Source organism: Thunnus albacares, chromosome 1 (genome assembly GCF_914725855.1).
Source record: "Thunnus albacares chromosome 1, fThuAlb1.1, whole genome shotgun sequence".
In the NCBI taxonomy this organism is placed as follows: domain Eukaryota; kingdom Metazoa; phylum Chordata; class Actinopteri; order Scombriformes; family Scombridae; genus Thunnus; species Thunnus albacares.
The window spans coordinates 3,458,045-3,471,073 of NC_058106.1; the positions used below are offsets into that span (position 1 = coordinate 3,458,045).

At 39.6% G+C, this 13,029-nt stretch overlaps 1 protein-coding gene across 1 annotated transcript in view; it reads right to left on the reverse strand.

The window, feature by feature from the left end:
- The window catches only part of sh3gl3a (SH3-domain GRB2-like 3a), a 42,248-nt gene extending 29,305 nt beyond the window's left edge, over positions 1–12,943 (reverse strand). Inside the window, exon 1 of the mRNA XM_044350713.1 lies at positions 12,715–12,943. Coding sequence (XP_044206648.1) covers positions 12,715–12,759 — 45 coding nt within the window. The 5' untranslated portion in view covers positions 12,760–12,943. The remainder of the gene's footprint in view (positions 1–12,714) is intronic.
- Positions 12,944–13,029: the final 86 nt, after the last annotated feature.

Genomic DNA, 13,029 nt, shown 5'->3' on the forward strand with positions numbered 1-13,029 from the left:
AGGGTACGGACAGAGGAGAAGAATGCAGAGGGTCGTATGAAAATGAAAAACATGAGTGTGATGCTGTGTCTGTGTTGGTGCTGTGTGATTCATCGTCAGGCTGTCACAAACCACGTGTTTCCCTCAGCTGAGACATACTACTGGTAGCGGGGAAAGTGACATGCATTGTCATCGCACGCTCTGCTGGAGAAAACAGCAGTTTCCCTTTAAAACAATGTAGAATCTCTCGCGGAGGTGAATCACTGGCCGACACACACGTACGCAGGAATTCTGTTTTTTTGTGTGTTTGCAGAGCCATATTGTTCAACTCTGTCTCTAAGGAGCTGCATTGCAGAGGCAAAGGGGAGGGGAGCAGGATGGTTTGTGCAGTGGATATCAAAACTATACACAGCTTTTACTATTTCTATAAGTGGGGGGATTTAGACATGACATCCTACTAATCAGACATTTACAGAATAACTAAGATGTTCACTAAAGCAGAAAATAGTTAGGATGGACCAATCCAACTTTTTCAGTCCTGATACCGATGGCTCTGGCTATCGATTACCAATCTAATACCAGTGACCACTGACTTTTTTGTGTAAGGAAATATGAAGTATAATGGTACTACATCTATTGTACATCATTTTCCATTTTCAAAAGAAGATAAGTCAGTTTTTGGATGTATTTGAAACAGCATCTAAGCTTCAAGTCTCTGGGTAGGTGTGGCAGAGGTTGACTGTTGTTGCTAGGAGACGTATCGTCAACTTTGCGCTGAAGGCATCATGCTAAACAGCCTGCGAACATGAATACGAGGCTTTTTTTCCGACGAGCCCGCGATGTTTTTAGTATAAACTTTTAGCGATTTAAGTCATCTGTTCTTTGACAACGTTCAAACACCTGGAAGGATCCGTCATGCTGTTAGGTTTGTATTCCAAATGGGAAAGGAGAAGCTAGTTAGCCTAGCTTGCTAATGTTAGCAGTGATTCCCGCTAAACCTTACTTTCTGTTCTTGTTATTTCAACACCTGCTGAGCCGTCGGCAGCTTCTACACGTTCAGAAGTGTGTTTATCCTGCATTATAAAAAGGAGAGCCTCTGGCTAGCTAGTCTTTTTTTTTTCATGGGTCCACTTGACCATCCGAGATTTGAATCCCATAGTAACATACAGAGAGCTGAGGTCACAGATGATAACACAAATAAGAGATAGACTGATTTAAACTGATTACTTAAAACTTATGGAGTTTTTATTTAAATTCAGTGTTATGCACCAAAACTAACAAATTTGTTGAATACATTTCCTTCCTCATAAAACATCTGCAAAGCCAGTTTTTCTTAGAAGTTTGAAACCTGCGCTGTTTACAACCCTGTTTAGTTTTTACTGTCTTCAGACAGAATGCCAAGCATATTGCATATAAAGTCAACAGAAAGACGCAAGTAGACGCAAAATCACCCGGAGCGAATTGGAACAAAGATGCGTCTGCATGAATTGAAAATGTTTAAAAAACACACGTATCCTGAATGTACTTCATAAAACGTACAGAGACATTGTTCCCAAAAATCCAGTATCAGTCTGGCCCTAGTAAATATTCTTCAAGTCTGGTGCAGCATTTTAACATTTCATTAGACATAGGTGATAACGTCTACACTAGAAAATAAGTGTAAATAAGTGTTTGTGGGTTCAAACTTGGCCACGAAACATGTCCAGGAAACAGGGTTGATGAGAGCAGTGAGACTGAAGATGTACAATAAACATACCACAAAGTCTATGAAGAACAAAGAGCCATGCAAGCTTAACCTTTCATATCACATATATATAGACTGCTGGAGCTTTAACCATCATTTGTTTGAGAGGGGAATTATTTTAAGTAGCAGAGACATCACCTTAGACACACTTAGATTACACAAGGCAGACACACATACCAAAGCTGTAATAAATTCCATTCTGGTTAAGTAGAGAATCTTCTGATAAAGGTTTGGACTCTGTGTGTGTGTATCTAATGAAAACAAACCCTCAGTAAGAATAATTGCTCTTCATTGATTTGATGGGTCAATGACAGGGCTTTATAGGCCCCCCCTACTCCCCAAATTGTGAATAGTTTGTGATTATTATTTATTTAAAGCTGGCTAGGGAAGTTGGAAGATTCTAGCAAATATTATCTCTGCATATATAGGCATACAGTTATACAATTTAACACCGCACAATCCAAACTTCATCTGTCACTTATACAAAACCTGCAGTGTCTCCTGTATGTCCATGTGAGACGTCTGTCTGTGAGTTGAAAAGCTTGAGATGTCCTTGGCTAGATAACACAATGAAAAGAGCCATTCATTCAGCCTTTACTGTACACACACACTTATCTACCCAACAACACTGTCTGTGTGTGCTACCCTGGTTTTATATGGAACCACAGTTGTCACTGTGTGTGCATGCAAGCGTGTGTGTGTGTGTGTGTGTGTGTGTGTGTACTCAGGCAGTTGAGTCGTGGGTGGAACTTTCTTCATCAAGTTTCAGTGTGCGCAGGAAGGAAGAGGCAGTGTAGCAGGCATGGTTTTGTTTATGTATCCATTTAAGCCAGTCAGGCAGATGTATCTAACCCCAACCAACAAAGAGCAAAACGCAAAAAAAACCCCGTATACCGCCGCTCTGTTTCGGGAGATCAAAACCGCTGTCAGACGGTCGGAAAACCCATCGTCTGAGTTAGCGAGGCCGTCTACTGAAAGCAGAGACTCAGAGGATTTACAAGAAGGTTAATTAATATTTTCTCAAAGAAAAAAAAAGAAAAACATCAGACAGGATGGCGTGACATTAATGCATTAATCCTCCTCTGTCATGCCTGGGTTAAACCTGCTATTCCAGGTAATTGCCTCATTAGGGGCCTGTCCAGAGCAGGGACACACTTGTCCATTACCATCAGTAGTGCTGTTAGCTGTTGAGCTCTGGCCATAACTAATGTCATTATAATTCTTCACTCAGGCCCCATGGTGTGAGTGGAAGGAGAAATCATAATGACAGCTGCTAAATAATCAAGCATGATACCACTTTTATATCATTCATTATAGTTTTCATACCATGTTTAGGTTGGTGTGATGTCAGAGAGATGAACTGTGAGAGCAGCCTTGATGTTAAATCACTGATATTGTTAATAGTGTCTACTGCCTGCTCATATATATCACATATAAAATAAACACTTTTGATGGGTTTTTTTTTTAAGAATAGTGAGGGAATACTGGGCAGGACATTTTTAAAGTTGAAAAACATCAAGCAGCAGAACTTTTGCACTCCTGTAGATGGACGGGTGCGTTGGAGAAGACCATGGGCCGACTACGGTAGAACAAAGAACTCCTGCACTGTGTCTTCTTCACTTGCAGTTAAGAGAAGATTTATAGGAACAATGTTTCAGTAGACAGACATTCAGCAGGTTAACCTGATGAAGGTCTGTGTTATAATCAATCTTCAGCCAAGTAAAAACATCAGCTGCAGAGGCAACATTAACCAGACGACAGCCAAGAGTTTTCTTTAGTCCATACCTCATATCTTACTTATGGAGTTGACTTTAATTCGATACAGCTAATAAAATCTGCTAACTAAGTTTGAAAAGCCTGTTACCTGAACATTTTGGACATTGATCTTTCATAATATACAAGGAGCTATGAGGTAAAAGATAAACTATGAGATTTGGTAGACTTAATTACCCCAAGGAACTGTATTTCATCAACTTTGAACTGGAACCTGCTGTTGGAAACGATACCTACTCATTTCCCCTGTTGCCATGTCGTCACAAGCATAAACAGTATCTTTTCCATCAGGGGTCTGTTTTTGGAAGGTTGTGCCCACAATCTCCCACTAACTTTTACACCATTATACCAAACTTCTGTGGTGTATTGTTCCTTCTTTTCACAAATTATTTTGAAGTCTTGACTAAAGATTTCTGTTCAAGTTTCTCATCATTTTTTTTTTCCGGTGGGACAAAGACATTAGCTACCATTTACAAACTGTCACCAAATAGTAGTTTGGTGCTTGTGGAGCATGCTGGTTAATAAACTGTTGGATTTCCACCACAGCGTTCTCCTTATAATTATACAGGCCTGGTGAGCTGCCAGGCCAATGAGAACCTTGCCAGGCCAAGAAAATCCTTTTTTTTAATGACAAAAATAACACTTAATATCCATTCATTCAGAAATCAATAATCATTTGCATTTGGGGAGCCTCTGTGCTCCCTGCCAGAGAGGATCCTTGCCATGGTGTGCACTGCGCTGGCTGACTGTATGTATATTTTTTTCATGTCTGTGACATATTGTACAGATTGGGATTGAAACTATAGTGAAAGGTGTAATGTTGCTGGTATGATGTGAGTATGACTATCAACAGATCATTTTCACTGTCTACTTTTGAGAACCGAAAAAAAAATAGCATATAATAAAGTTAGTTTTCCTCTTTTGTAGACAGCAGCTTGACACCACTTGACAGACTGTGATATAAACAGAGTCTTTACTCTGTGGAAAAGTAAAGCTACTGGTATCATATTTTACTGTTTGGGGAAATCCTCCAAGGAGACTATTCAGCTGGAAGGGTCTCACGTAGAACCACCGACATTAACAGGAGGAGCTGCGTCACATAATGATGATGAGCTGTTGAAATGTTAATGAGCTGAAAAGCTGCCTGCCTGCCAGGCCACCAGGCGACTGTGGCTCAGTCCCTCCATCACTCCGTCATTAAAGATGGATGCGTTCTTTTCACTGAGGTGTCAGCTGTATCTCTACCTACTGGCATTTAGTTTCTGTTGTAGGCTGTGATAACTGACTTGCAGGGGTGCGTGCAAACACGCTGTTCCACTGTTTGACTTTGGTTTAGTTTCTAACAAAGGCAGCTAAAATGCTGTGTGAATAAAGGCTTCATTATGCTGTGCGGCTGAAGTCCTTGTTGGATCATCAAACAGTGTCTGAAACCCTGTTTCCGGGGGGGGGGGGGGGGGGGGGGGGGGCGACGCTGCGTTTTTGTAGCTTTCCAAATCAGACAATCTAACATCACCTCTGTATGCAGTGACTGAGCAGGTGTGGAGGTGAGAAAGTATGCGAGGTTTGAACATCTCTCTCAGTCGCTCTTTTCTCTTTCATATTCTGTTGCTCTTAAAAACTGAGTGCAATATCATGAATGCTTTTGAGGAGAGAGAGTTGTCTTCTCAGACGCTCCACAACCAAGCTCCATAAAATGCAAACCATTTCTACCTTTCTACCGAAGCAGAATCACATCTAACCTCCATAAAACTACCCATGTAATTAGGAGCTTTTAACTTGCTTCTAACTACTAGGGGTGTGCCCGAATACAAATACATTAGTCGGCAAAGCACAAATAATGGGTTTTTTTTACGAATATTTGTTTCATACAAATATTTTTAAAAATATTTGTTAGTTAGAGGTCTGTCTGCAATGAGGCGATGAGTAAAGTTTCAGCTCAGTAGTCAGCACAGTCGTCTATGATCTGGGAGACTCCAGTTCAAGACCCAGTGTGGGGACCTCCTTCATAAGGTAGTTTATTTATGAACACTTATTGTAACACTTTAATTTTCTAAAATTAAAAGTGTAATAAAAACAAAAACAGCCTCTTTCCATTTTCATTTGAGTACAAATACAAATACAAATAATTTTGCTGCCTCAACAAATACAGATACAAATACAAATACTGGGCTTTCTGCACATCCCTACTAACTACATATTTGCATGTGCATGATGGCTGCCCCATGTCCATGGTAATTAATGCTGCAAGATGCAATTAACAAACAGTTAACAAACCTCAACAACAACAGCAAAAAGTTTTCACAAGACACTAATAGAGTTTGTCAGGCACTATGAATCCATGTTGCTTTACAGTGACAAATACAGTAGCCTCCTTTATGGCTGGGTGATGTACTGAATTAATCTCTAGGCCCCTTTTCTGTTTGCCTGCACTTTCTACTGTCTAATAAAGGCAACAAATAGCAATAAAAAAGATTCTTTAGAAGGTAATGTAGACGATAGCTGGCTACATAAGCCGTCTTGACTCACCACAGTCCCATTAACTATGGGACTGTGGTGAGTCCAGGCTAATTTGTAGTGAATTTAATGGTCACATCTAAGAGAGGACAGTCAATACCAGTGCACATTAAAATACATACAGTACACAAGTATAAAAGTATGAAATAATGGCGCTCATGGGAGTGCTACAGACTGGAATAAGTACAATACAAATTCAGACATTTTGATTATTTAGGCCTGCAGCTAACTTGTTTCATTATCAATGAATCTATTAAGATATTAAGCCTACGTAGTACAGTACATCATCTTTAGTCAGCTGAAGAGCGAAGTAGCTGTTACGACTGTGACTTATTCGTTGGTGAAGAGCCCGCCTGCTACTAAAGTGGGTAAATTAATTTAAAGTTTGCAAGTTAATCCTCACTTTATCACTGGAGTGAAGTGCAAATCACAGTAGAGGAAAGAGAAACTGAGTAAGTGAATTGAATTTTTATTACACTGCCTCCTGTTTCTGTGTACGACGTCAGGAGTATTAGTAACAGACTCCTCTGACAGTGGGTTCCACCTGTACTAATGACTGTGGACTTTGCACACTAGATGAGACACAACAGTGCTGTTATCAAGTCATTGGATAAAGGCAGGACAGATAGGGCTCATCTGGTATCTGGGTCTTGTGCATGTTTCCCTGCAGTGTCAGATCACAACACACCAGAAGCAAATGTCCTTACAGCTTATCACGTTCACGGTCGCATTTTTTTGGATGACTGTTCATTTCTTGAATATAACAATTATCCCAGACCAACTTACAACATGAGGTGACCTCAAAAATATACAAGTGTATAAACACAAGATATTACACATGTGTTTGCTTCAATTGCTTCAAGTGAGCTATTTAAATTCATGGCTTTTGTTGTGTCCTGCTGTCACATACACACTACCAAAACCTGTATAAACTGACGAGACGTCATTATTATCCTGTGCAAGAGCCAGAATCTGTTCCCAACAAAAATGGCAACAAGCATGGATGAGATTGCAACAGGTTGTTGTACATCAACTTACAGAAATAACAAGTCTTCCATCAACATATGTGTGTGACACGATGTGACAAAAGTGCTCCTAGCAACCACTACTACTACGCTTTTGTGTCGACTGAGAATGACGTTGACTGGACGAATACATCAGTCACTACTGACTGGTTAGGACAAACTAACCCCCTATAACAAACAGAAAATGGCTAACATGAACACAATGTCAGACTGAATAGTGAGGTGAAAACAAATTGGCAATGCAGTCTGATTATCAGGGAGACAAATTCTGATTTGAAAGCTGTTAGAACATAGGTTCTGTGTCTCAGGAACAGATTTTGTACCAAACATCCTAATGGTCAAGGTAGGGATTGGGAAAAGTGGGACTCCATACAGCTTTTTCCTGTTCACACTGATTAAAAACATCAGATCTTTGTTTCACATAGAATAAAAGAAATCCTTCACAAGCTCAGTTATTGGGAGGGTTCTTAATAAAAATGATGATTGCAATTTTACCTTTTTGCTTGTCCTTTTGATTTCTTATCCATGAACTGGAGATTTTCTAACACAGCTCCTCATCTTTTATACTGATGTTTCAACCAGGAGAGTTTCATGTCAATTCAAGCTGTGAAGTGCTCTAACTATACAAGAGTTTGACTTTAATATAGAGCTGCAACGTACAATGATTTTCTCAATTAATTGATTAGTTGTTTGGTCCATAAAATGTCAAAAAAATGGTGAAAATTGTTGATCACTGTTTCCCAAAGCCCAAGATGACGTCTTCAAAGATCTTCAGTTTACTGTCATAGAGGACTAAATAAACCAGAAAATATTCACCTTTAAGAAGTTGGAATCAGAGAATTTGGACATGAATTTCTTTAAAAAAATGACTCAAAACGGTTAGCGAATATTAAAATAGTTTGCGATTAATTGAATAGTTGGCAACTAATCGATTCATTGTTGCAGCTCTACTTCAAGAACTCAAAACACAAAATAATTCCTCCCAAAAACTGGATGGATTTACCATCTACGTCTTTTTATCAAGCAAAAATACCAAAGATTCTCTGGTTCCAGCTTGTCAAATATGAAGATTTGCTGCTTTTCTCTCTTGAATATCTTTTTTGTAAATTGAATATCTTGAGGTTCTGGATATTTGATCAGACAAAACAAGCCATTGAAGGTGTCTGACTTTTTAAAGACTAAACGATGCACCAATAGCAGTTTTTTTTTTTTATAGTATCAGTATTGACTATGCACGATGCACACTTCACAGTACATACACACATGCACTTATTTATTTATCTAAATAGGGTGGGGATCATATTCCAGCACATTTTTTGGCCCCTTATCCAATAATAGTGGAAAAAGATTCAGATATGGTTGAAATAAACAGGATTTGACATCGTTTCCCTTCCCAGTTATCTCCTGCACTGTTTGAGAGAGATTCATACATCTGCTCACTGTCCCATTTCCACTTCAGGAAACAGGTGAAATACCAAACAGTGTTTTTGACATACATGACAAATAGCTAGTTCTAAAAACTGATCTATTGTTTGCTTTTTTTGCGGTTGTGTGATAAGTCTGATTGATTGTTATTTTCTCCGTTTTTTCCACTAGCAGGGAAGCACTGCGGGTGACTGAAACCTTTAGAAAAAGCTCTGAACTGTTTTACAACCTGGGCTTCGACTGTTTGTCACTGCATGACTCAGAGAACAATACCACCGAGATCAAACCGGCACCGCGGAAAAACAGGTACGGTACATGGGCGGCATTTACATGTGAAATCGCTGCCCACGGAGGGAGAGCCTGGTGTTTTTTCACGTGTTTGCGATGAATAAAAAGAAGTGAGAGCAGACAACTCGGCATGACCTCCGTTTGAGGCTATGTCATAAAAACAGGCTGTGAAAGAGAAACTGCTTTTCTCACTGAATGTCCAATTAAGACTGATCAAAGTATGGAGGGGATCACACACACACCACCACCACCACAACAACAACAACACGGGCCACTATGAGGAGCACCGAAAGACAAACAGGATGTGGCAGATTGACATTTAGCTCTCGCGCACGGGAATAAATTCACAAGTAATCAGATACATAATGACGCTCATATTCCCCTGCATGAGCCCAGACGCCCAAAATGAGATTTCCTCTCCGCTGTGAAGGGACGAGAGAATGAGACTCTGAGTAGCAAGACAATAAATCTCCGATGTTTGCCCCGATGTATGATTCACCCAGATACTAGTCTAAGGTCATCACCAACGTCAACGCTCTCTAGTTAGATAGCTGATGCTATTTGTTGTGGGGATTTCAATGATAAACGAGACGCTACGTGAGTTCAAATGTGAGTGGGAGGAAGTAGTTTCTACTAGTGATGAGGTAGGGCTTTGAGGATTTTGAGGGAAGCATCTGCAAATAGTTGTGAATAAAAATATACTGTAAATTATCCAAATTCTTTATTAAATTCTTTAACATCACAAAAAGACATGTGGCAGCAGGCCTGCATTAGAGACAGTTGATGTGAGGAGGCTTCCTGTTTCCACAGTAGACTCTCATCTTGTTTTGTTATTTTCATGTTCTTGTCTCTAAAAATAAAAAATGACACGTTTATTACTTCCAGTTTCTTTGTACTCATCAGCTTTTCATTCGATGTTAAACTCCTGTTGCTGATGCTCGACGTTTCCTGCAGATGTTTCACATTAAAAGGCCATCCGTAAGCTCTCACTCTCCTGCTGGGCTTTTAATTTGAAACATCTGTATGAAGTTAAGAGTTTCACTGACAGAGAGTTAACACTGAATACAGAACTGAAAGGAAAAGCAAAGTATTTGTATTTGAGCTCTAAATAAGACAAAGAGAAACCACTTCACAAGAAGTAACTGTATCAGGCATGATTACAAACTTTGATACAAACCAGTTATACAAAAATTATTTCAAAAATAGCAATATTTAGATTTAGAGGTGAATGTGCAAAATGATAATATAATCCTTAAAAGGTCATTGGATATGTTTTCAAATGACAGAGCTCTTTAATGAATGTATATAAGTCTCCATATCCTGTATTTTGTTACTGAAGTTGTAAATACTACATGTCCTGTCATGCAGTCTGCTGTATCAACAACTGACAACATGAATATGGTCACATACTATGTGAACAAGGAGCTGAAATATTTAGGTGACTTGACATGAAGCCAATCAGACAGGTCCAGACCTGCACCGTCCTCTATGTGAGCAAACCAGCTACTGAACTGAAAACACCACAGAGAGGCTGAGCAGAGCTACGTATAAGAAACTATTCCAGCAGGATTTAGATGATAGACATAATGTGTGAGGAGTTACTTTGTTACACTATTATAAGTTATTGTTTGTTATTATTATTAATAGTGAAGCATCAGTGTTAGAGCAGCATGTTACTGTTGTAGCTGCTGGAGGTGGAGCTAGTTTACACTACCTTATATACAGTTAGCTAGTTTAGTCCGGTGGTTCCCAACCTAGGGGTCGGGTCCCTCCAAAGGGTCAGCAGATAAATCTGAGGGGTGGTGAGATGATTAATGGGAGAGGAAAGAAGAAAAAACAAAGTTCTGATACACAAATCTGTTTTCAGTTTTTGAAAAATGTCTCTAATCTTTGATTGTTGCTGAAATATTGGATCATTTGAATATTTATTGAAATGAAAGCATGTGAGAAGTTTAGAGGGAAAAATCACTATTTGGTGGAGCTGTTAACAACTCATAGACATGTGAAATGTGACCCCGACTACACACACTAATGCAACCCATTCGCTATATACTTGAAACACGTTACACACATGGATGCAGACTTTAGTCAGCAAGAGAAAGAGGAAGAAAAAACAAACCTGGCCCAGTCTCAAAGTTCTCCACAACCACACCACCCAAACCAAAACCAACACCCAACACTTTGTGGTCAGGTAGCAGGACCCCACTGTATCCAACAACCAAATGCACCAGCAGGCTACATGTATGATGAGAAACCCCCTAACAGATGGACAACAAACCTGTGAAGAAAACCTCATGCCAAACTCCAGTCTAAATCAGTTTCCACCTGCAACTCTGGTGTTGGCTTACTTACATTACCAGCAAAAGCTTTTCATGGTTTCAACAAAGAGCCACTGCTCATTCAGACAAACACATGATCCACCAAGCAGCATTACATTCCAATGAAATGTAAGCTAAATGTTAGAACTGGCTCACAGTTACTCACTGCCGCCCACCATGATGTATTTTGGTGGCGGAAGACTGTGGGAATAACACACCAGCCTTGTTTAAATGACATTTTTTATGAGTGACGTAATTGCTTTACAACAGTATTCAATCAGATATTAAACAACAGATACAATCACCATGCTGTGTCTGTTGCAATGTTTTTAATAGCTCCATGTCATTCTACCAGCCTTTAAAGTTAAAGGACAGGTTCACAATTTTTCAAGAGTGTCTGAAAACAACAGTCAGGAGCCCAAATGTGAAGCTTCAGCATCCAAATGAGTCAAGTCAAGTAGATATCTTTCACCGTTACAGTCTTTTTAGTGTCAAAGTCCCTCTTTTTGTTTCTATACCTCCACCACAGCTCAACAGGGAAACACAAAGAGGGAATTTGATGTTAAAAAGACTGTAAATGTGTCAGATATCCACTTGATATGACTAACTCAGACTGATGAAGACTCATATAAGCTTCACATCAACTTTTAAATGACTGTGTGGACACACTGTGGATTTTGGCCTCCATCACTTACATTGAAAGCATATTTGAAGGATCTTTTAATAGCCAGTATGAACAGGAGGAATGATTACAGATTAGGGTTGTACAACCTCTGTCAGTGTACATGTAGGCACCTGACTGTTGGTTTAAGACAGACTATCCTTTAAGTGTGCTGCCGGTCTGACAATTTTGAAACACTTATGATGAAAATGTCTGAATAATCGGTCATTTGCCGTAACATCCGGACAGAACACGTTTAGCTAATAGTCTTAATAGCTACTGTAATACCGCCGTTGTAGAGTAACACGAAGCCTACGTGTTGTCCCTCTCAAGGTCTCAAATGCAGAGATTCAGAATAACGTCACGCAAAACTACAACAGAAAATGTCAGATGTTCAGTCTTGTGTGACCTGGTAACACTGCTGGTAAAATAATAAGGATACACTTTCATACTCATAAAACAAAGATTTCATTAGTATTTCACTTTTCTTACAACCTTTCTTGATATTATGACATCACTAACGTCTCCCCACCGACACTAGTAGCTTGGTAACAACGTGAACCTGTTCCTCTAACATTTGAGAAGTTATTAAAGTAACGGGTTGCGAGGTAAATAATTAATGCGTCAAAAACTACGCCGAAATGTCCGTGGGATTTCAGTAAATGGTAAATGGCCTTATATAAAGTCAAACAAGTTATATGAGTTTGACTATGTGAGAGGATACGCAGTATGTTCAGATTTTTAAAGGGAGTTTGGTGTGACGTTGTCTCCGTATACAAGTACCTCAATGAGAAAGTAACGTTTCACAGACAGCTTCAAACGCTTTGAAACAGTGTCTGAATCGATTAAATGAAAAGAATTTGAAGTTGGCTACTTTTTATGTTTTCTTATCACCCGAAGCGTAAATTCCGTGTACCGTTAGCTGCAAACACGATTCACATCCAAACAATTGTTGTTATGAAGGAGCAATAACAGGCGTCTCCGTACCTGGCTGGCTTTGTGGAACTGTTTCTTCAGCCCGGCCACAGACATCTTCGACAAACGAGTAAACGCTTCACCTCTGGAGAAAATGTTCCGTAAAACACTAAATAAAACTGGAGATGACTACGCTAAAGAAAGAGCCAGTCGAGTCCACGGCACTGCACTCATCAGTCACCACCAGCGTTCAAGATTGCAGCAAGACCTGAGCCGAGTCAAGTTAACACAGCTCAGGGCGACGATACCGGAAGCAGTTTGATTGTCGTAAAAACAAAAGTGTCAACTTATCTCCTATCACTGAGACGGACACTTTTTGTTTCTTAA